General features: G+C 41.3%; 1 protein-coding gene across 1 annotated transcript in view; it reads left to right on the top strand.

The window, feature by feature from the left end:
• Positions 1 to 22,883, top strand: part of kdm5ba (lysine demethylase 5Ba) — a 47,521-nt gene that overhangs the window by 10,617 nt on the left and 14,021 nt on the right. Inside the window, exons 5-17 of the mRNA XM_080728959.1 lie at positions 1,880 to 2,005; positions 2,274 to 2,373; positions 2,941 to 3,038; positions 5,105 to 5,263; positions 6,030 to 6,149; positions 6,801 to 6,959; positions 9,026 to 9,207; positions 13,744 to 13,906; positions 15,257 to 15,376; positions 17,323 to 17,517; positions 18,599 to 18,780; positions 21,076 to 21,206; positions 22,504 to 22,654. Coding sequence (XP_080585085.1) covers positions 1,880 to 2,005; positions 2,274 to 2,373; positions 2,941 to 3,038; positions 5,105 to 5,263; positions 6,030 to 6,149; positions 6,801 to 6,959; positions 9,026 to 9,207; positions 13,744 to 13,906; positions 15,257 to 15,376; positions 17,323 to 17,517; positions 18,599 to 18,780; positions 21,076 to 21,206; positions 22,504 to 22,654 — 1,886 coding nt within the window. The remainder of the gene's footprint in view (positions 1 to 1,879; positions 2,006 to 2,273; positions 2,374 to 2,940; positions 3,039 to 5,104; positions 5,264 to 6,029; positions 6,150 to 6,800; positions 6,960 to 9,025; positions 9,208 to 13,743; positions 13,907 to 15,256; positions 15,377 to 17,322; positions 17,518 to 18,598; positions 18,781 to 21,075; positions 21,207 to 22,503; positions 22,655 to 22,883) is intronic.

Below are 22,883 nucleotides of genomic sequence, written 5' to 3'. Positions count from 1 at the left end.
TATTTGACAATTTCACCAATGTTTTACCAGAGGTACTTAAATTGGTACTTTAGAAATGTGCAGATAACCTGTATACACTTATACTGTGTGGTGTTCTGTTTACTGTTGAGTGAGAAAACAATGTTAACATTGAGCTAAACATCTGTGGACCCCCCTGGAGGTCCCGACCTACAGGTTGAGAACCACTGTCTTAAGCAATCACAATTTCACTTAACACATCTCAGAAAATATCAGGTGATTTAAAGGACAACTTTAGTTTTTTACAACAAGGGTTCATATTTTAGATTGTAATTAAAGAATATAAAAGATGAGTGTTAAAATGATTTAATTTACTTCTTTCTAGGGTTTTAGAGATTCTTATTTCAGTGGTTGGGGGCATGCGTACAAGTGGCTAAATATGTCATTTTACACAGAATAAGCCCATTCCCAAGATACAACGAAACCTTTCATGGTTCGATGTGACTTATGGGGGCTAGAAGTGTCACAGTAAATAGCAATAAAGAAACTGCTGGCTTATTGTGTCTAAAAAGACATATTTAGCCACTTGTACGCATGCCCCCATGCGTACGCATGCCCCACATTTTAGCACGGTAAACGCGATAAAACAATAGAACGAAGCAAATGAAAACATTTTAACACTTACTTTTTCTTTTCTCTAATTACAATCTAAAATATGAACCCTTGTTGTAAAAAAACAAAGTTGTCCTTTATGAAAACCGAGTAGTTTCTATTAACTTAAACAACGTTAACATTATAGCGTAAAATGTTTGAGTGGTTGCGCTTGGACGTTGGAACGAAATGGACGCTTGAAATAAACATATTTCTTGTACGTTTCTGGCTAACAAATCATCATGAAGCACACTTATGTTGAGTGTGTTTACTTGACGTAGCATCACTATCTCTCTCAGAGGTTTGAAGAAAGACCAGGAATTGCGAGTTGGGGGGCCGACTGTTCATGTGAATATTTCTCTCTCGGAAGCCGGAATCTTAACCTGTTCTCGCTTGGCATGATGATCCTAATTATATGTGCTCCCCGTGGACTACTTCCCTTGTTACAGTGTCTCTCTCAACCACAACAGTTGAATGCATGGCCCTTGACATTTTGCCAATGCATCTCAGCCAAATTGTGAATGATTGTTATGCACAATGACAGTTCAGGAGCAAGGCCCCATTGACGTTGAAAGAATGTGTTGTAGATGTAGACTATGACCGACTACAGTAAATGTAAACGCAAAACTCAGAACTTAAAGCTTGATTTATACACAGGCTGCAAATAGTTTATTCTCGCCATGCGCTGTGAGTTTGTGGATATTATTTTCAGTTAGTGCCACCCATGCATGGGCATGTATAAAATAAATAAGGAAGCAAGAGGCAAACGTTGTGAAAATAGCCGATCTACATGCTCACTGTGAGCATGTAGATCTGCTATTTTCACAATATTTATCTGTGGAACCGAGTCACATTAAATGTAATACCTACAATTCCAAGTGCTTGTCAGGGTGGGGGTCCCCAGTTCAAATATGTTTATTTTGGGGGTCACGGCCTAAAAAGGGCATTGACAACTCATTCTTATGACTTCCTATCTAGACAAGCTTTATAAACTATATATTTTTTAAAGAGAAAACAATAAAAAAAAAAAGCGAATATTCGACTTCGGTGAACAACGTTGAATAGTGACTTTGATATTTGAATATTCGGTGAATGCCCTACCTTGAACCTTGACCTTTATTCTCAGACGAGGAGAAGACGAATGTTTATATTTTCTTTACATGATAATATGCAAATATAAACATGGCCATTTGTCAGCTTTTTAATCTTCCCCAGATTTGAGTACAGCCCCAGGGTTAAATGTTTCTCTCAATGTGTTTCCTCTCCACAGAAGGCGACCTTGACCAACGACAAGAAAGATAAAGTGTACAAACCTCACGACCTCCCCCAGCGTCAGTCCGTGCAGCCTGTGGAAATCTGCAGCATCGCCCGGCGTGCCAAGAGAATGAAAGCAGAGGTGAGTCCCACTGTTGATTCTATATACAACAGGGGTCTTCAATGTTTTCAGGCCAAGGACCCCTTAGTTGAGAGAGAGATGAAACAGGGACCCCCACAATCTTATCACAACGCCTCGCGCTGTGATAAGATTGTAGATCTGCTGTTTTTGGCTAAAGTTCTCTTTAGCTGAATATGGACACTATGGTTCAAGTGGTTAATATAAAAAAGGAGAAAATAAAGCTTCTATCAATCCTTCACTGTCTGTCTGTGTCTGTCTGTCTGTCTAGCTGAATGGCTGTGTTAAGACTGAGCCAGACGATGAGGACTGTGAGAATCGTCCCAATCTCAGGAGGAGGATGGGGATCTACGTGGCCAAGCCAGAACCTGGTGAGCAGAAAGTTCTGAGAGTCCTGTACCGTTAGGGGACGGTCACACCGGAATAATATTCTACCCGTGAGAGTGGATTCTGCCAATGCATTTCAATGGGATTGGAGCGGATTTATTTTTGCAGAAATCCGCAGATGGCAGTAAAAAGCTCCATTCCCATTGAAATGCACTGGCAGAATCTGCCCTCACGGGTAGAATAAACGTGTGGTGTGACCGAGCCTTTAGGCAGTAGTGGAAAAAGTATTGCATTTAAAGTATCAATACTGTCTGCAATGTAGAAATACTGTTACAAGTTAAAGCCAGGAATTCTAAATAAGTTAACGATGTTTGCTCAATATTTTGATTAAAAAAAGAACTGAAATAGCCGATCCTATCACAACATGATCTTGCAGAATTTGTATTATTATTCTATAATGACATGCCAAAGATAGGAATGCCAGTATGAAAGTGGTTACAAATTGCCTGCATGATGTTAGATATCCGATGGACTGGGCTGTGTCTGCATGCCTGGATCATCACGTGTGTAACTTCTGTGGTGACACACATCTCATATCCCTCTCTTTTCAGTGAGACCGGAAATTATGGAGGTGAAACGGGAACCTCTAAAGATTGAAGAAACAACTGATGACAAAGAAATGTTGCAGCTTAAAAAGAACGATACTGGAGTAAGTAAAGGAAGCCTGTTCTTTTTGTATTTAACCCATTTAGAACGGGTACACAGTCTATTGAAAAATAGCAGATATACAAGCTCACAGAGCGGCACCGAGTGCCGCGCTGCGAGCTTGTAGATCTGCTATTTTTGAAAAATTGTGAAAATTTGAATTTTTACCCGAATGTCTTTTGAATCCTTCTAAGATTTTTAGAAAAACTTATGTTTCTATGTCAGCAATCTGGTTAGCCATTGTCAAAGAAAAGGTCCTTTTCACTTAAATGGAGCTCAGTTAGTCTGTTCTTGAGAGACTACTGTCAGTGGTTCTCAAACCTTTTCATGTGAAGGACCCCCAAAATGATATTTATTTGGCCACGGACCCGCATCTCAAAACATTTAGTTCCAGTGACCACCCAGAAGCAAAATTTGAGTAACAAACGTTCGCTTTGAAAATACAATTTAAAAATAAGATTTGCACACATTTTCACGACTTTTTCAACAAAAATAGCAGATCTACAAGCTCGCAGAGCGGCACTCGGTGCTGCGCTGTGAGCTTGTATATCTGCTATTTTTCAATAGCTAAAACATTCAATAATTCTAGGCCTAAATGGGTTAACAGATATGCATCATGCACCCCATAGTTTTAATTTTGTCTCCAAGTCACAGGGGCTTACCCCCCCCCCCCAAGTCCAACCCTTGATGCTGAGTGCAATGCAGGGAGGCATCGAGTCCCATTTTCATAGTCGGCCTGGGGAATCATTTTAATAGCCGGCTTGGGAATGGAACCCCGACCTCCCAGTCTCGGGGCGGACACTCTGACCACAAGGCCACTGAGCTACTACACTCTAAATGCCATTTTCAAACAAAGGCCACGTCTGCATTCTGCAAGGACATACACACACACAGCTATCTGCTAGGACCTGTCTTTAAGTTATGTGGCTCCGCCATGTGTCAACACAACAGACCAAGCGTGTCCATCTGTTTACATAAGAGCTCCCATGTAGTTATGCATGGCTAACATAACGTGTGTAGTGTTTTGTCCATGTAGTTATGCACGGCTAACATAACGTGTTTAGTGTTAGGTCCATGTAGTTATGCACGGCTAACTTAACGTGTGTAGTGTTATGTCCATGTAGTTATGCACGGCTAACATAACGTGTGTAGTGCTTTGACCTCAAATGCGGTGACTGCTCTTTGTGGCACTCAGCTTTCCAGTAATAATGAACACTACCAGCTATTTTCTTTTAATACAACTTCAGTTATCTGTTTAGTTTTGCTATCTAAGCATTTGGACCTCTTTTTTTACCATATCGTAACTGAAACTGGTAATCGACAAGCAGAATCTGAATTATTATCGTTATTATCATTTATCGTGATAAAGATTACTCACAATAATCGTATTTTGGAGATTTCAATTTACCGTGATATTATCCTCCACCGTGCACTGGGATCTGTTACAGCCACTAACCATGGCTCGATCACCATGGCCACAACATCATAATAGGACAGAGTCAAGTCTCAAAATACATTGAATTCTATTATAAATTCACACAACACATTAAATAGATAGTTTGCCAACAAGTTACTAACATACAAATAAGGGAGAAAGTGGAGAACCAAAACTGAGACCTCACTAAATCCTAACCAAACAAAAAAGGATGGGCTGGCCAAAAGCAAAAGTGGGGAGTCTGGTGAGCCAGTCACTGTGACTCCCATAAACTACCAAAACAAAATAAAAAGCTAAACTATGCAGTCACGAAAAACATACCAAATAACTCTTACAACCAGCCCATCAGAACTTAACGTAAACAAATACAGGAAAACTTGACTAAGGAATCACACGTTGGGTTGTTCTGTGCTGGGGAACTGTTTTGTCACTATGCCAGAAACAGAAAAGAGTATTAGTGAACAAATATTAACAGTATTGTGAGGAGTAAAGAGTGCATTTGTGCAAGTACATAACCGGATCAATTCACGTTTATTTAACTAGCTGCATATCCAGTACCATTTAAACCCTCTAATTGGTGAGACGGACCTGTAAATAACATACTTGATGGTCTTGTTGTGCGTTGTATCTCTCAGGTGGAACAGTACATGTGTCTGATGTGTGGCTGTGGGACTGCCGAGGACCGCCTGTTGCTGTGTGACGGCTGCGACGACAGCTACCACACCTTCTGTCTGATCCCGCCCCTCCACGATGTCCCCAAAGGGGACTGGAGGTGCCCCAAGTGCCTGGCGCAGGTGAGACCATGTCTGCCACTCACTCTCCCCCTTAAGAGTTGGTTTCTGTTTAGAACAACAACAAAGATGCTTTATTCTCATCTGAAATGGACTCTGCTCTGGGGAACATAACAATCAGCTGGAAAAGAAAAGAAAAAAAATGTAAGACCATATCCAATGGGTCATAATGGAGACCTAGTTAACAGTAGAAAATATCTGAAAATATTCAATTGTTTGTATTTGTGCAGCTTCAAACCAAAACACTGCCAGGGAGACCCACTGACTAAACAGACTAAAGCAATAAGCAATAAAATAAAAGCAATAAGAAATAAAATAAAGTAAACAGAAAAGCAAGAGCCAGCTCCCAACACTCAAAGTTCCATATTCACTTCCGCAAGGAACGGCTTCTTTCATGTGAAAGGTCAAGCAGAGGTCAGATAGATCGAGGACTTCTTAAAGACCATAGCAGAAGTGAATAATGAAAGCTATAAAGAAAACACAACCACTATTAATGCTATTATTACTATTAATCCATCTAGTTGTATTGACGGATGCACCAACAGAAATCATAGCAGACTTGCAGTCAAGCAAATGCAGTCTTTTGTACTGGGCAGCATCTGTTCTGCCTTTAATGAGATATTCTCTCCGGGAACAAACTGCCACATCCTAATAGGAATGACAACGTATAATGTGGAGTTAGACTTAATGACTGACAGTCAAAATTAGTTAACACCTTATGTGGGTTTATTACCATATGTTTTTCCTTGTTATTCCCATCTTTCTACAGGAATGTGGCAAACCTGCTGTTGCGTTTGGCTTTGAGCAAGCCAGCAGGAAGTACAACCTCCGAGCCTTTGGAGACATGGCCGACTCCTTCAAGTCCGATTATTTCAACATGCCAGTCCATGTGAGTATGGTTGATATGGTTTATTTCAACATGCCAGTCCATTTGAGTATGGTTGATATGGTTTATTTCAACATGCCAGTCCATTTGAGTATGGTCGATATGGTTTATTTCAACATGCCAGTCCATTTGAGTATGGTTGATATGGTTTCCTCTGTTCTTTGACATTGATAAGAGAATGAAGCCAATCTGCGTTAGAGCTTAACACATTTAGGACGGGAATCCCCATTTGTAACTATACCTTTCAAGACAGGAACCCCTTGTGGGGTTCTTGTTGCTATGTACGGTTTATAGCAACGTATCACCACTGCTCCAAGTTTCAAATTTGCAAGTTTCTTCGTAAAGTGAAGCCCTGCTTCATCATACAAGACTGTTGCACAAAACTAGTGAAAATAGCTGTTCTACAAGCACACACGCGTTGTGTGCTTGTAGATGGGCTATTTTGACTATTTAAACATTTTAAAATTATGACTACAAAACAAACGGTTTTCCCGACAACAAGGATATATATATATTTTTACTTTTGAATAAATATTTGAAGTTTAAACAAGGACTTGGGACTTAAGTTTTAGTCTGAAAAATGCGTGACAGTGTAGTAGGATATGTTTGAACCTATAATAACATCCTTTTGTATTGTGTATGTTTGTGCTTCAGATGGTTCCCACTGAGCTGGTGGAGAAGGAGTTCTGGCGTCTGGTCAGCACCATCGAGGAGGACGTAACGGTGGAGTACGGGGCGGACATCGCCTCCAAAGACTTTGGAAGTGGTTTCCCCGTTCAAAACGGCCAGGTCCAAATCTCCCCCGACGACGAGGTACAGTGTTGTGGTTTCTTTAATATTTGTTTTCTAACTTTTTCCATGTCTATGGGCCGATTCATACTCCACTTTTAAAGCCGAATTTATTTTGGTTCGGCTCTGTCCAAACTACAATATGACGTGGTTCAGAGGCTTGGAGGGGCGGGCACCGTTATTAATTTTTTGGTGCCACCGAGATGTTGTGACTTCCTGAACCGAGGTTAATCATCCTGGGACCCCCCAAAATGATTTGGGGACCCCCCTAGTTGAGGACCACTAGTCTAAAACACAGCAACTAGACAAGTTGCCCGGTTGTTCGGCAAATGTGACATTCCTGTCGTAGGTGAAATCCACAGATGTTCCCCTAGTGATAGTAATACCATGTGTTAAAGGCTATACAGCCTGCCTGGGAGTGATCTAGAGTTAACCACTTGAACCCCAAGGCCCCCTGTATTCTAGGGGGGAACATTCACTGGCAAAGGGACTCGTTGTAGAAGGAAACAAGCTGTTTCACTTAAGGGCACTTTTAACCAAACCGATTCGGCCGCGAATCGGCGGCGGAAGGCGGCGGATAGCGTCGGTTGCCGAACGGGAGCTCATCGTCAGGTTTTCGGCAGCGGGTCGGGAACATTATCGACCGAAAACTGGAAAACTGGACTTGCTCAGTTTTGTTCAGTCGCCCCTGGCCGTCGGTAAGATTGAGGGAGTTGTAGAATAGTTTGCTACTGCAAAACCAAGCCAAAATAAGCCAGAGACATTTTCCCGTCGCATATTTTTACTAAATACCATATTCTCAATCTCAACTCTCAGTTCCTATTCCAATCTGATCCAAAGCAAAGCTAGTAAATAGTGCAGCAGCTCCCCGTGTTGTTGTTGTTCTTTTTTTTTCCTTCTCCTCTGCACGGAGAACACACAGTGCCTCCGGGTATGGTTGCCAGATTCTGTGAGTGAAATAAGCGACCAGGTCTATGAAAATAAGCCCAAAAGCAGTGACCAGTTTCACCTCTGAGCTCTATTACATTAGTTATTTTATAAAATAATGTTGAAAGCAAGGCCAAATAAGCAACTACACTTCAGAAACAAGCCCAAACAAAAGCAACCCACAACTAGCAACATTATAGGAAAACAGGATCAACGTTGCTTATAACGAGCAGACCTGGCACCACTGCCATACAGTAACTACAGTCGGCGTCGTCTGAAAAAATAAAAGTGCTTCGTTTTTTGCAGTTCTTTGCAGTTCTTTGCAGTCTGTGTACAGTCAGAAGTAGTCTCCTGTAGGCTGTTTGGTGTGGAGACACCTTAAGGGTCTGATCGATTCGAACTGTTCCCCAATGCCATTGCTTTTTCCCCGCTGGCCAACATTCACATTGGTTGTCTTTGAAAACATCGCAGTGGCCCTGCACGAGACTAAAATGGAATTCAGGCTCAGCCCGGCCCCTAGCCCGTTCGGCATTGTCATTGTTGACCTGTCATCCTATAGTGCAGGGTTCCCCAATAGGCGGCCCGCGGGGGCTACTGTCTGGCCCCCACCAACCCCAGTAATAATGGTGGTATAAGAGCAGCAACAACATTAGTATATTGTCATTGTTGGGTGGAAACCTCGTATCTCAAAATGTGTACGTTCTTTCACAAAGTAAAGCCCTACTTCATCATACGAGGCTGTCGCACAAAAGTAGTGAAAACAGCTGATCTACAAGCACACAACGCCTCGCACCCCGAGGCATTGTGTGCTTGTAGATCGGCTGTTTTCACTAGTTTAAATCGTTTTTAAAATGATAAATGCAAAACGAACGGTTTTGGACATACAAGATTTTCACCCGACAACGACGATATCTGAACTGTCACTGGAGTAGCAGGAACACCACCGTCGCCCCTGCAATGTTGTGGCCCTCGGCTTGGTACCCTAGACATAATTCGGCCCTTGCGGAAAACTAATCGGGGAACCCTGCTATAGTGTGTATAGCTTCAATGTACAGATTATAGATTCGTTTGGTTATTAAGAGCGTCTGCTAAATGCCAAAAGTGTAAATTGTCTTTTGTGGTTAAAGGAAGTATTGTGACCTCTCTCTCTCTCTGGCCTGCAGGTTTACCTCAACGCTGGGTGGAACCTCAACAACATGCCGGTGCTGGACGCCTCGGTGCTGACCCACGTCACGGCCGACATCTGCGGGATGAAGTTACCCTGGCTCTACGTGGGCATGTGCTTCTCCTCCTTCTGTTGGCACATCGAGGACCACTGGAGCTACTCCATTAACTACCTGCACTGGTAAGAGAAGAGGGCGCTCTCTCATTGTCTTCCTCTTTGCTGAATTGCACAGTCAACCATCGTGTAGAAGTACTGATGGTGGATGGATGGCAGTACTTGGTTTCTGTGTTTTCATCTAAAGGGGTATTGTCACTTTAAACTCATTTGCTGCCCCCTCCCGAGTTTCCCGAGTTATTACCGTTGTTTGAGGCCGCCAGGGCCCGAGTTTTCCGAGTTGGCAGCCATTTTGAAAAAAGATGTAGTAGGCATGATCGCAATCGCGAAATTGTATGTTTAACCCCCATACCAACCACATCTTTCAAACATGGCAGCCATGTTTGTTTACATTTGAAGAAAACATAATGGCTTCTATCTCATGAATGCCTGAACGGATTTCCAAGCGGATTTTTTTGTTTGAAAGCTGTGAACAGCATGCACACACATGGTGCATGAACTAGGCATGGGCGTGCATGATTCCGTGCACTAAAAATTACATTTTTTGGCAGCCATTTTGAAAAGGCAGAGAAGGAGTTAAAAAGTCATCTTAAAATATGAGTTCATATTTTTATGATGTCATTGTGGGCAATTATGCGCAATTATAAGCCAATCAAATTAATTGACTGTACTTAGACTACTTACTGTACTGGTCAGCTGTTGTTGGGGGGCGAGGGGCAGATTGCACTGTGACATGAGTTTCAGACTGTTTCAGAGCGTTTTCAGAGAGACCACGTGACCTACTGTATCATACTATTATAATTTCGGGGCGTGTCAGCGGGCCTTTAAGGTAGCTCTCCACCGCACCGACGCGGTCGATGGCGGTACACCTTGGAAAGCATTGGTTGCAGGCAATCTGCCGTTGAATGGGTGGTGGGTACACTGTCGCACCGGTAGCAAGTTGTAGGGAAGGTTCGAAAAAGACGCTTTCGACCGTCGGATAGCCGCAGTAGGGTGGATCTTAAATTACCTTTTTTTGATTTTCTTGAGTCTTACCCCCCAATTATGTTCCTATGTACAAAAAACTGCTTTGGTTAAAATTTGGTTGAATTTCAAGCATATTTAGAGTTAGCTCAATCAAGTCAAAGATTGTACATTTTATTGGTCAAAATCGAATTGCACTGCCTGCACATTTAAGTTATATATTACACATTATTCTTATACTATGCACAGAAATTATATTTTTTAAGCTTACAAATCTAAACACAAATCTGATTACATGTTTGTCATATGTCAAAACAGAATTAATGTATTGTAGGAAATAGCAAAGCAAAGAATGACAAATTGCTATTTTTCAGGTAACGTGGAGAATGACTTTATTGCACACTCTTCAGTCATACTCACAACACAACAAGCACACAGCCCCACTTGTTTACCCCCAAAACCCCTGAAAGTCACTGCAATATAGTAACTTAGTAGTTACTGATCAATTAAAGTTGATTTGCGGCTATCGGGATACTTGTGCCGATGGTTCTGCACAATTTGCAGCAAGTACTGGAGTTGGGTCTCATCTTTGGTGATGAGACCACAATATTCCTGTATTAGGGTAACCCCACGCTCTGCATGATCATTGACAACATTGATTGTCTTCATTACAGCCAGAGCTTCTTGGTAGTCCTCCCTGGTCTCCCACTCATCGGGATCAACATCAAGGAAGTCATCTGGGAGATCCATCAGTTTGAAGAGCACCTTGGATTTGGGAGATACAAAATCTTCAATGTTCTTCCTTGCAACTGTCCAAGGTCAACAGTGATTCTCTTCATATCCATCTTTCATGGCTCTCACCATCAGCCTCTTTGTTTGCGCACTCACTTGACTGTCAAACAGTGCAAGTCCGACGATCTCTGGAGCCAAATACCACAAGTGATTGGAGAACTTTTGAGAAGCAGCTTTAGACACCTCAGGATTTATTGATGCATATTCCAGCAACGATTTTAACAGTTGCAAGTCATTTAGTGGAGCGCTGACAGCAACAGGTGCCATCATCCATGCCTTCACATAAATGCAAACTGCAAAAATGCACAAATCCATGCATGCTTTTTCTTCCCTGCGGGTCAGTTTGAATTGGCCATGAAACATCCAGATCTTCAAACAATAAATAACCTTTGCCATCCAACGGGCATGATGGGTAGCTCCTGTTGCTGTCAGCGCTCCACTAAATGACTTGCAACTGTTAAAATCGTTGCTGGAATATGCATCAATAAATCCTGAGGTGTCTAAAGCTGCTTCTCAAAAGTTCTCCAATCACTTGTGGTATTTGGCTCCAGAGATCGTCGGACTTGCACTGTTTGACAGTCAAGTGAGTGCGCAAACAAAGAGGCTGATGGTGAGAGCCATGAAAGATGGAAATGAAGAGGATGAACAGGGGCATATGAAGAGAATCACTGTTGACCTTGGAACAGTTGCAAGGAAGAACATTGAAGATTTTGTATCTCCCAAATCCAAGGTGCTCTTCAAACTGATGGATCTCCCAGATGACTTCCTTGATGTTGATCCCGATGAGTGGGAGACCAGGGAGGACTACCAAGAAGCTCTGGCTGTAATGAAGACAATCAATGTTGTCAATGATCATGCAGAGCGTGGGGTTACCCTAATACAGGAATATTGTGGTCTCATCACCAAAGATGAGACCCAACTCCAGTACTTGCTGCAAATTGTGCAGAACCATCGGCACAAGTATCCCGATAGCCGCAAATCAACTTTAATTGATCAGTAACTACTAAGTTACTATATTGCAGTGACTTTCAGGGGTTTTGGGGGTAAACAAGTGGGGCTGTGTGCTTGTTGTGTTGTGCGTATGACTGAAGAGTGTGCAATAAAGTCATTCTCCACGTTACCTGAAAAATAGCAATTTGTCATTCTTTGCTTTGCTATTTCCTACAATACATTAATTCTGTTTTGACATATGACAAACATGTAATCAGATTTGTGTTTAGATTTGTAAGCTTAAAAAATATAATTTCTGTGCATAGTATAAGAATAATGTGTAATATATAACTTAAATGTGCAGGCAGTGCAATTCGATTTTGACCAATAAAATGTACAATCTTTGACTTGATTGAGCTACCTCTAAATATGCTTGAAATTCAACCAAATTTTAACCAAAGCAGTTTTTTGTACATAGGAACATAATTGGGGGTAAGACTCAAGAAAATCAAAAAAAGGTAATTTAAGATCCACCCTAAGCCGCAGGCTTGTTGTTGAAAAAGACATCAAGGCCATAGGCTATTTTTAGCCCCATAGTAGCAGTCTGTCGGTGTCGGCTCTCAGGTGTGTTCAGAAACGTTCTTTCACGCCTTCCAACCAACCGATCTCCCGACTTCATTCGACTGCCAGTCTATACTAATCTGCTGTTCTGTTTGGTGGAGAGCTACCTTTAGCTTTGATTTATACTTGGTGAACTGGTTCCGTGCGCCGCCAAAAATAGCTGATCTACAAGTCGTGACACCCCTGTACAACTAGATATAATTCAGGCCTTTTGGGCTCTTGGTGGTTTACTGCTTTTAGATTGCCACAAATCATTGTCATAGTTGTGGTTTTGCCTGCTAAATGTAAATAGTCATACATTGACCACAGCTCGCTTGAAAATAAACGATCACAAATTCCACCAATCTGCGACTGAATTCAGGGTTATTTCCCTGCACAGAATTGTGTAAGAATGGAAGCTCCCAATTCCATGTTTCGCTCGCGTCAATGATATGTTTCTGTATTCCATCAAGGAAGTACACAAAACTGATTCTATCTAGTCTGCAAAATCCATTAGTAAACCACCAAGTTTTCTTTTCCTTCTCCTTCCCAATGATAATTGTATCAGCCCTATTTTTGTCTTTACTAACTAAATCAAGATTTTGTGAACAGGAAACTGAACGTCACTGGTATCGTGGTTTGCAGAGGGGGAGGGGGGGAATGAAAAAATATATATAAAATATATATAATTCTAGGGGGTCCTTGACATGAAAAGGTTTGAGACCCACTGACTAGAAACATGCGTTTTTCAAAAACCTTAGAAGGATTTAGAAGACATTTATAGAATCGGGTCATTACATTCAAAGACACAAATTGTCATGATTTTTCACAAAAATAGCAGATCTACAAGCTCGCAGCGCATCACTCTGTGCCGCGCTGTGAGTTTCTAAAGCATAAAACAATGGTTAAAGCGGTTCACGTCTTTAGATAGATAGATAGATACCTTTATTATCCCAAGGGGGAAATTCAGTTGTCCAGTTGTAGCACAGCAGTATACAGTTATTTATAAAGTTACAGAGAAGTAAGAAAAAAGATAGATAAGAGGGGGGAAAAAAACAAGAGCAGTACCAATAAAGAGAAGGTGCATCAATAGAGGGGGCGAATAATATATAAGTATATATACATAAAGTGTCTTACAAAAAGAGACCGTAACAGTCAATGCTAGTTAGTGCAACAAGTATCTCACTGTCATTGTTAAACAAAGCAAAATACTAATAGTGCAATGTCAAAAATCAGTGTGAAAAAAACAAAAAAACGCGACACGCACGTGTTCCGGGTCTTAATGGGTTAATGAACTGAGGTGTTTGTTTCCCACAGGGGGGAGCCCAAGACGTGGTACGGCGTCCCCAGCTACGCGGCGGAGCAGCTGGAAGGGGTGATGAAGAAACTGGCCCCCGAGCTGTTCGAGTCCCAGCCTGATCTCCTGCACCAGCTGGTGACCATCATGAACCCCAACACTCTGATGAACAACGGGGTCCCGGTAAGAAAATCGCTCCATGATGAATGATGAATTAATGTCTAGATCAGGGGTCTTCAACGTTTTCAGGCCAAGGACCCCTTAGTCGAGAGAGAGATGAAGAAGGGACCCCCCACACAACCCATAGATACCATAGTTTCATCGTTTGGCGGCACAATCATCAGTGTATTTTGGATTCATGTCAAATTGTGTTGTCAGATATTTAACCACTTGAACCGTCAATACTTAATAAACTTGACCTTTCACTCTGTACTTAGTCTGCTCTTTTGCCCCTCTACACCAAACTTCTTTGCCAAAAATAGCCGATCTACAAGCTCACAGAGGCGTTGTGAGCTTGTAGATCTGCTATTTTTGGCTAAAGTTCTCAGAATATGGATGCTAAGGATGATAAGTTTCTATCACACAAAGATTTGAAGGACCCCCTGTAGTAACTCTGAGGACACCCTAGGGGTCCCGGACCCCCTGTTGAAGACCCCTGGTCTAGATGATTACCATTAGAGTTGTTCCGATTAACAGTATCACATAAGCAGTCTATGCCATTCTGATACCACATCATTTGTATCATTTACAGTAATCAATTATTTTCTATTTTGAATGCTTCAGTTGATGATGATGTACTGTTTTATATAGATATTACATTATTCCTAGATCAGTTTTAGTTTAGTTTAGTTTGGTTTATTTGATCATCTCATACTTTTTATACAGGTTATGCATTCATATAAATCATTGTTACAGGTGATCAAAAGGAATAGGCAGAAGCTGAAATCTTGTGAATGCCTATCCTACGTATTCATGAATTAAGACATTGATTAGTTATAAGAGTGTTCAGATTATTATTATTTTTTTCATGAAGAAAAAAAGAAGAGAAGAAAAAAAAGAAAGAAAGAAAAGAGAAAAAAAAACAAGAGAAAAAACAAAATGTATATGGAAATAAAGGACTTGATAAAAATAAATAACAAGTACAAATAAAAGTGGAAATAATAATGAAGTGCTTTTCAAACCTTTTTAATTTTAAGGACCGCCAAAACTGGGGAGAGTGTAGAAATGGAACCATAGTGTTCATTTGGTTCCATTTGTAGAGCCCCGAGGTCCCTGGACCCCACTTTGAGAACCACTGTCCTAGAGTTGTTTTTAATCACACACCGGGATGGGGTCAGTGCTCTATATCGACCCATACACAATTTATAGGAATCTGAATCTCAGTATCGGTACATCTACAATTACGGTATGATGATGATGATGATGATAATAATGAAGTCTATAACAGGCAGAATTAGGTGTGAAGATATGGACTGTTTAAAAATGACAAACTTTAAACAAAATGTATTCTAACTGTAATCTCTTTTGTTGTAGGTCTTTCGCACCAACCAGTGTGCAGGAGAGTTTGTCATCACATTCCCCAGAGCCTACCACAGTGGCTTCAACCAGGGATTCAACTTTGCGGAGGCTGTCAACTTCTGCACCATGGACTGGGTAAGAAAACATGTTTATTTTCTGCATTATGGACTGGGTAAGAAGACATGTTTATATTCTACACTATGGACTGGGTAAGAAGAACATGCTTATATTCTGACTGGGTAAGAAGTAGGGATGTGACGATATGAAAATGTCATATCACGGTTATTGTGACCAAAGACAATTTACGATATCATCGCGATAATCAAAATATCCCCAACATCCATTATCCTGGGGTGGAACATTTGCCAAAAAATAGCCGATCTACAAGCTCACACCGCGTCGTGTTGCGACACGTTGTGAGCTTGTAGATCGTCTATTTTTTGGCAAAGAGATTTGGTGGAGAGTGAAAAAAAGACTGTATCAAGTACATATATTATAAGTACGTTTTACCAATAGAGAGTTTAAATGGTACCGGATACGCAACTCAGCAAATAAATTGATCCTAGTGCATGACGGAGGACGATTTCACAATAAATTTAAATCTCTACGATACGATTATTGTGTTTTTACCACGATATCGCTAGTAAGAAGAACATGTTTACAGTATATTCTGCACCATGGAGTCATGGACACCATTTTGGAGGCAAGGCCACTTCAGACTGTGGTATAAATATATGAGGGAACACTGGCTAAACACCAGGGAGGCAAGGCCATCAAACAAAACAATTGTTTGATCTCTGTTTGGCATATTGAAACTATGTAACGCAAAACCTGCCTGCAAAAACCTTGAGGAAATGTTTTGGTTAATTTGTGATCACCCAGCGAGGCTTATAGCCGTGGTAGCTAAATACTTGTTGCAGTTTTACAGTACATTTTGTGACCTTGAGGAAAAAAAGCAGTATCTGTGTAAAAAACAGAAATACTGTTTTGACTTTAAGGGTTGGAAATGATTTCATTTTTTACTGGGTAGTAAATGGTAAGATAAAAGTTGTTTTTTCACATAATTTATGATTTAGAAATGGCAAATATTTGCACAAACTCCCGAAGTCAAAGGTTCATACATGCTCAGCCCTGGACCAATCAGAACACTGCTCTGGTCCCAGGTCAGTGAGGTCACAGGGCCCTGGACCAATCATAACACTGCTCTGGTCCCAGGTCACTTCTTAGGACACAAGGGGGCGTATCGTCTCTATCAGATGGAAACCTCACCTCCAAAACTGTTACTTTTCAGCAGCAGCAAAAGTAGCAGATCTAAAAGCTCCCAACGCTTCGGTTGAATGATTGAGTAGGGCATTAGTTCACAATAATCGTATCATGAAGATTTAAATTAATCATGAAATGATCCTCCGTCATGCACTGGGATCAATTCACCTTTTGTTTGCCGATCTGCATATCTGGTACCATTTAAACCCTCTATAATCGGTAAAACGGACCTGGAAATAACGTACTTGATAGTTGACCCTAACCCTTTTTTTCACTCTCTACCAAATCTCTTTGCCAAAAAATAGCAGATCTACAATCTCACAACGCGTCTCATTGCCAGAAGGACGTGGGGATATTTTGATTATCACGATAATATTGTAAATCGCAAATTTCTTTGGTCACAATAGTCGTGACACGAAATTGTCATAATGTCCCATCCCTACTCATGGCCTTGCAGGCAATTCCTTGCCCTGTGTCCTCAACGTTGGAGAAAAAAAAAAAAAAAACATTTTATAATAAATTAATTTACCGTATTTTCCGGACTATAAGGCGCACTTAAAAGCCTTTAATTTTCTCAAAAAACTACAGTGTGCCTTATAGTCCAGTGCGCCTTATATATGGATCATTCATTGACATTGACATTCCCTTTAGCACAGCTCCATCTGTTGGATGCATAACGCAACGGTAGCGTCTATTATGTGCGCCTTATAGTCAGGTGCGCCTTATATATGAAAACAGTTTGAAAATAGACCATTCATTGACAGTGCGCCTTATAATCCAGAAAATACTGTACAGTAACATTTTGTTTTCTTCTCCAGATGCCTCTGGGCCGTAAGTGCGTGGCTCACTACCGCCAGCTGAGCCGCTACTGCGTGTTCTCCCACGACGAGCTGACGTGCAACATGGCGGCCAAGGCAGACACCATGGACATGGAGCTGGCTCACACCGTGCACAAAGACATGGTGGACATGATACACGAAGAGGAGGGGCTGAGGGACAAGCTGGACAAAATGGTGAGTCAAAGCCACGGTTCCGTTAACCCATTCAGAAATGGTACACATTATTGTGTATCATTATTTTATGCTTTAACTATTGAAAAATAGCAGATATACAAGCTCACAGTGCGGCTGCAAGCTTGTAGATCTGCTATTTTTTTTAAATTGTGAAAATTCGAATTTTGACCCGATTCTATAAGTGTCTTTTGAATCCTTCTAAGATTTTTGGAAAAACCTAGCTTTCTATGTCAGCAATCTGGCTAGCCATCGTCAAAGAAAATGTCCTTTTCACTTAACTGGAGCTCAGTTACTATGTCAGTGGTTCTCAAACCTTTTCACGTCAAGGACCCCCAAAATGATATGAATTTGTCCACAGACCCCCATCTCAAAATATTTTGTTCCAGGGACCCCCCAGAAGCAAAATTTGAGTTACAAACGCTTGCTTTAAAAAATACATATATTCAAAGATTTGCACACATTTTCACGACTTTTTCAAAAATAGCAGACCTACAAGCTCGCAGCGTGGCACTCTCCCAATGGAATGATGTAGACTCCAACCTGCTTCCAGTCTCGGAAAAAACACGGTCATTCTTATTTTAATTCACACTGTTGTCACTCGGCAGCTTCTGTAAGCTTTGGTACGAGGTGTGAATGTGCACGTCCATGCATGTGCGCGTGCAGCTCAAACAACCACTGGAGTGGCGATCCCCAGCGCTCCAACTCCAGACTAACCCCTGATCCAAACCCATGTCTTTATTATACGTGTATCAGCAGGTGCCTAAGATTTTTAACCACAGCTTTTTTTTTTATAGCTAAAACACAGTCTTCTGAAGTCATCGTGTCTTAATTGTAAGAATTATGTGATTTCAGAGTTATTTTCGCTACCGAAATGTATAATTCCAAAGCACAATGACAGTGTTCTCTGTCTATAATGTGTTTTCTTGTCCTTTGAAGATGATGGCTTTTCGTGACATAAAACCAGTTTTAAAATATGATCTAATGTCTACGTACGCTACAGCCCTTTCCTCTCCACCCTTCCAGCTGAGCTGTAATGCTGACTGTAGAAGGTGGTAATCATGTGTATCCTCCTCCCCACCAGGGCGTGGTCCAGGCTCAGCGGGTACGCTATGAGCTCATGCCAGACGAGGAGCGCCAGTGCCACAAGTGCCGGACCACCTGCTACCTGTCTGGCATCACCTGTCCCTGCAGCCCCGACAAGCTGGTGTGTCTGCACCACCCCTGGGAGCTGTGCCCCTGTTCTCCCGACAACTACACCCTCCAGTGAGTACTAGGGCAATTCACGAATAGTGATTTTTGAAGCGGTGAAAGCCGCTTCCAAGGAGTGGCTTTGTGTGTCCCGTACATGTCCATATATGGTTGGTCATTCCAGTCCAGAATGAACAGGTTTTATCTGTCCCGTACATCCAGAATATGTGTGTCCCGTCCGTCCCGGTCTGATGATTGGATGATTAAAAATGTCCAACGAGACCATACTTTGAAATTTCACATGACAATTAATTTTTTTTGAAAGATATGTGTGTCCCGTGCGTCCAGAATTGAGGATTGGTCAAGCTTCACATGACAATTTGGCCCTCCAGATAAAATCATTCATTCATTCAGAATTGGAAGAATGTATAGATCTAGAACACAGAGTTCATAGCTCTAGAACACATAGAATAAAAGTTCACCGCTTCACTTCGAACCGAGTTTTGATTTTTAGTATTCGAATTATTCGACCTCAAAGTATTCGAATAGTCGAATATCCGTCAGGACCGGCCAAACTGTCAAATATTAAGTAAGCAAGAGGCGAACATCGTGAAAATAGCCGATCTACATGTATTTATCTGTGGAACCGAGTCACATTAAATGTAATACCTACAATTCCAAGTGCTTGTTAGGGTGGGGGGTTCAAATATGTTTATTTTGGGGGTCACTGCCTAAAAAGGTTTGAGAACCCCTGGTATAGAGCATTAACAAATTCATCCACCCGTGGCATTGACAACTCATTCTTATGACTTCCTATCTAGCCAAGTTTTATAAAGTATATATTTTTTTAAAGAGAAAACAATAAAAATAAGCGAATATTCGACTTCGGTGAACAGCGTCGAATAGTGACTTTGATATTCGAATATTCGAATAGTTGGTGAATGCCCTAGTGAGTACACATGTTGCCCACAAGCATTTGGATCCTTCACGGATATACCCATTCTGGTACCCATAATTTGTGAATGTGAACCCATACCGAGTTCCAGGCCTGGAATTTCGTCATTTTGGGGCAAGGCCTTTGGTGTTGTCCATTTTCTTAAGGGCACAAAGGCCAAATGCCAGGGCAGGAAGGACATCAAATAAAATAAGATTTTAGTCCATTGAAAGAATGTGTTGAATTTAAGGGTTAGGGATGATAACCTAATCTGCAGTGAATGGATAAATGATGGTATTTACAATCTGATCCATGCTCAGCCCTGCACCAACCAAAGTCACTGAATTGGTTTAAAGATTGGGACTCGTGGAGTTACGATTTCAGAATCTCAACAAAAGACACTGGAGTCTACATGACAAGAAAGAGACACTGGTGTCTACTGTCTACATATTGACCAGAAAGAGACAGGAGAAAGCGGTTCAATCAGCTGGGGTATTAAGGCCACTGTGGCCTCAGGTCATGCCATTGTTTTGAGGGGCACAAGGCCAAACTGCTATTTTCACAATAGAACCGTGTTATACAAAATTCCTCAACTCTTAGTGCTCGTCAGGGTGCCGGGTCCCCAGTTAAAACATGATTATTTCGGGGGTCACGGCCTGAAAAGGTTGAGAACCACTGGCATACACTACCTGTCTTTGGGCATTGCGCATAGGAGTAAACGACCTGTTATTGAGCTGAATCATTGTTATATAGTCCTGGAAATCGGGTTAAATATTCTGTAAAGGTTTTGGAAATTAATTGATAAAATGTGTGGGAACCCTGCATATTGTATTCCTTTTATGTGTGGACACACATAATACATTTCTATGTAAATGGTGCATTTATATGGCACTATTTATCCAAAGAACTTCAGATGGATTGTGCATTACATTCACACAGCGATGGCAGAGGAAACCATGCAAGGCACCAACCTGCACATCGGGAGCAGTCAGGGGTTCTTGAGTCTAGGGCTGTCACGATATGACATTTTACATGACGATTAATTGTCACTCAAATAATTGGCGATTAACGATTTAATTGTGTTTTTGTCGTTGATAATTACATTTCTGTTTGGCTTTTAGGCTTTGAAGTTGTACATGGTAGATATGACACATAACCTAAATATACAAAGAAATTACTGACATATTTGACAACTTACTACTTAAAAAATTACTTTGATAGTGGAAATAGCCGATCTACAAACTCACAACGCGTCGCGATGCGACGCGTTGTGAGCTTGTAGATCTGCTATTTCCACTATTTCGGACATTTTTCAACATTCACGATTATGACGATTATGACAAAATAATTGCGATAAGGTCAAATAATCACGATTAGACGATTATGTAATAATTGTGACAGCCCTAACTTTGACACCAACTATGTCTTTGCTACAGTTTCAGGTTTTCTCTGGATGAATTACACACCATGATGGAAGCAGTGAAGCTCCGTCACGAGTCCATCAGAGACTGGCTGGACAACGTCCAGGATGTCCTGGACAATAACAACAAACTGGAGAAGAAAAGAAGTGAGTCAATAATAGAAAGCATTTTCATCCTTAACTCTCAAATACCTGGAACGCGCCCGAGTTGCGTTAGATTTTAACCACTTTAACCATTATTGTATGCTTTAACCTTAGAAAAATAGCAGATCTACAAGCTCACAGCGCGGCACCGAGTGCCGCGCTGCGAGCTTGTAGGTCTGCTATTTTTGAAAAATCGTGAAAATGTGTGCAAGTCTATGAATATCTTTGACCCGATCTTTGACCCGACTTCTAAATCCTTCCTCTAAATCAGTGGTTCTCAAACTTTTTCATGTCAAGGACCCCCAAAATTACAGGTATTTAGCCACGGACCCCCATCTCAAAATATGTTGTTCCAGGGACCCCCCAGAAGCAAATATTTGATTTACAAATGTTCTCTTTTAAATAGATATATTCAAAGATTTTTCAAAAATAGCAGATCTACAAGCTCGCAGCGCGGCACTCGGTGCCGCGCTGTGAGCTTGTATATCTGCTATTTTTCAATTGTTAAAGCGGTCAATAATCCTAGGCCTAAATGGGTTAACCAGTTGCAAGAGCAGTCCACATACATACAGTACATATTCCACATTTGAACACTTATCCTATAAATACTGTATATTTGCGTTTTATTTGCTTTACTTGTGCATTTGTTGCATGCAGTGTTGAATTAGTCTTGGTCGCTCTCCCCCTCCGCCCCCATATCTTTTCTGAGCAGAGGTCTCGCCTCTCACGCAAACGGAAACCCCCAAGTTCACACCTCGCCAACGCTTTATTGTCACAACAGGGTGTTTTCACAAAGAAACAAGCCTGTATGCATAAGGCCTGTATAGTAGCACCATAGTAGGTGTTAAGCGACGTGCGCAGGATGTCTCTAGATAAGCAACCCCCCCAAACATTGAATCACTAATGCACCTCTGGTTGTATGCGTAGTTTAATTGAATTCAGTTTATCTTTATTAAATTATGTTGGTGCCTTGTTTGTCTCCCTGTGCCCTCATAATTTTTTTTTAATTTATTTAGTCTTTGCAAATTCTGTTTTATAATTTGAATGTCTAAAACCTTCACTATGCTACATAAAAACGGATCCGGTCAATTATTTATTTCTGTTTATTCTGTAGAAATGCATTTTATTTATAACTGTTAGAGCCTGGAAATATAGTGAGCATAAAATGTTGAATAACCTTTTACAGATAAGAGAATGTGGCCAAATACATATCAATTTGGGTCTGTCCTTGACACACAAAAAGGTTTTGAGAGCCAACCACTTGTTTACACAGATGCTTCTCTTTTGGCTGTGCTCTCAGGTCTGGAAGATCTCCGCAGCTTGGTGGAGCAGGCAGAGGGCAAGTTGTTCCCCCAGCCGGACCTTCTGCAGCAGCTACGCACCGTCACTACTGAGGCTGAGAAGTGTGCTGTGATGGCTCAGCAACTCCTCAACGGGAAGAGACAGACAAGGTGCATAGATCACATGTTTATATTCCTCAACGGGAAGAGACCGACAAGGTGCTTAGATCACATGTTTATATTCCTCAACGGGAAGAGACATACATGGTGCAAACAGGGTTCCCACGGTCATGAAATTGAATGAATTTGATGACCGTGGGAACCCTGTTTCCAGTACTGGAAAAGGTTTGGAATTGATCAAGGGTCCTGGAAAAATAGCTATGCATTGTCTTTGGTTATT

This window comes from Nannobrachium achirus (assembly GCF_963921795.1).
Source record: "Nannobrachium achirus genome assembly, chromosome: 6".
NCBI lineage: Eukaryota > Metazoa > Chordata > Actinopteri > Myctophiformes > Myctophidae > Nannobrachium > Nannobrachium achirus.
The sequence above is the reverse complement of the archived record's forward strand: the minus strand, read 5'-3'. Positions and strand labels throughout refer to the sequence as shown.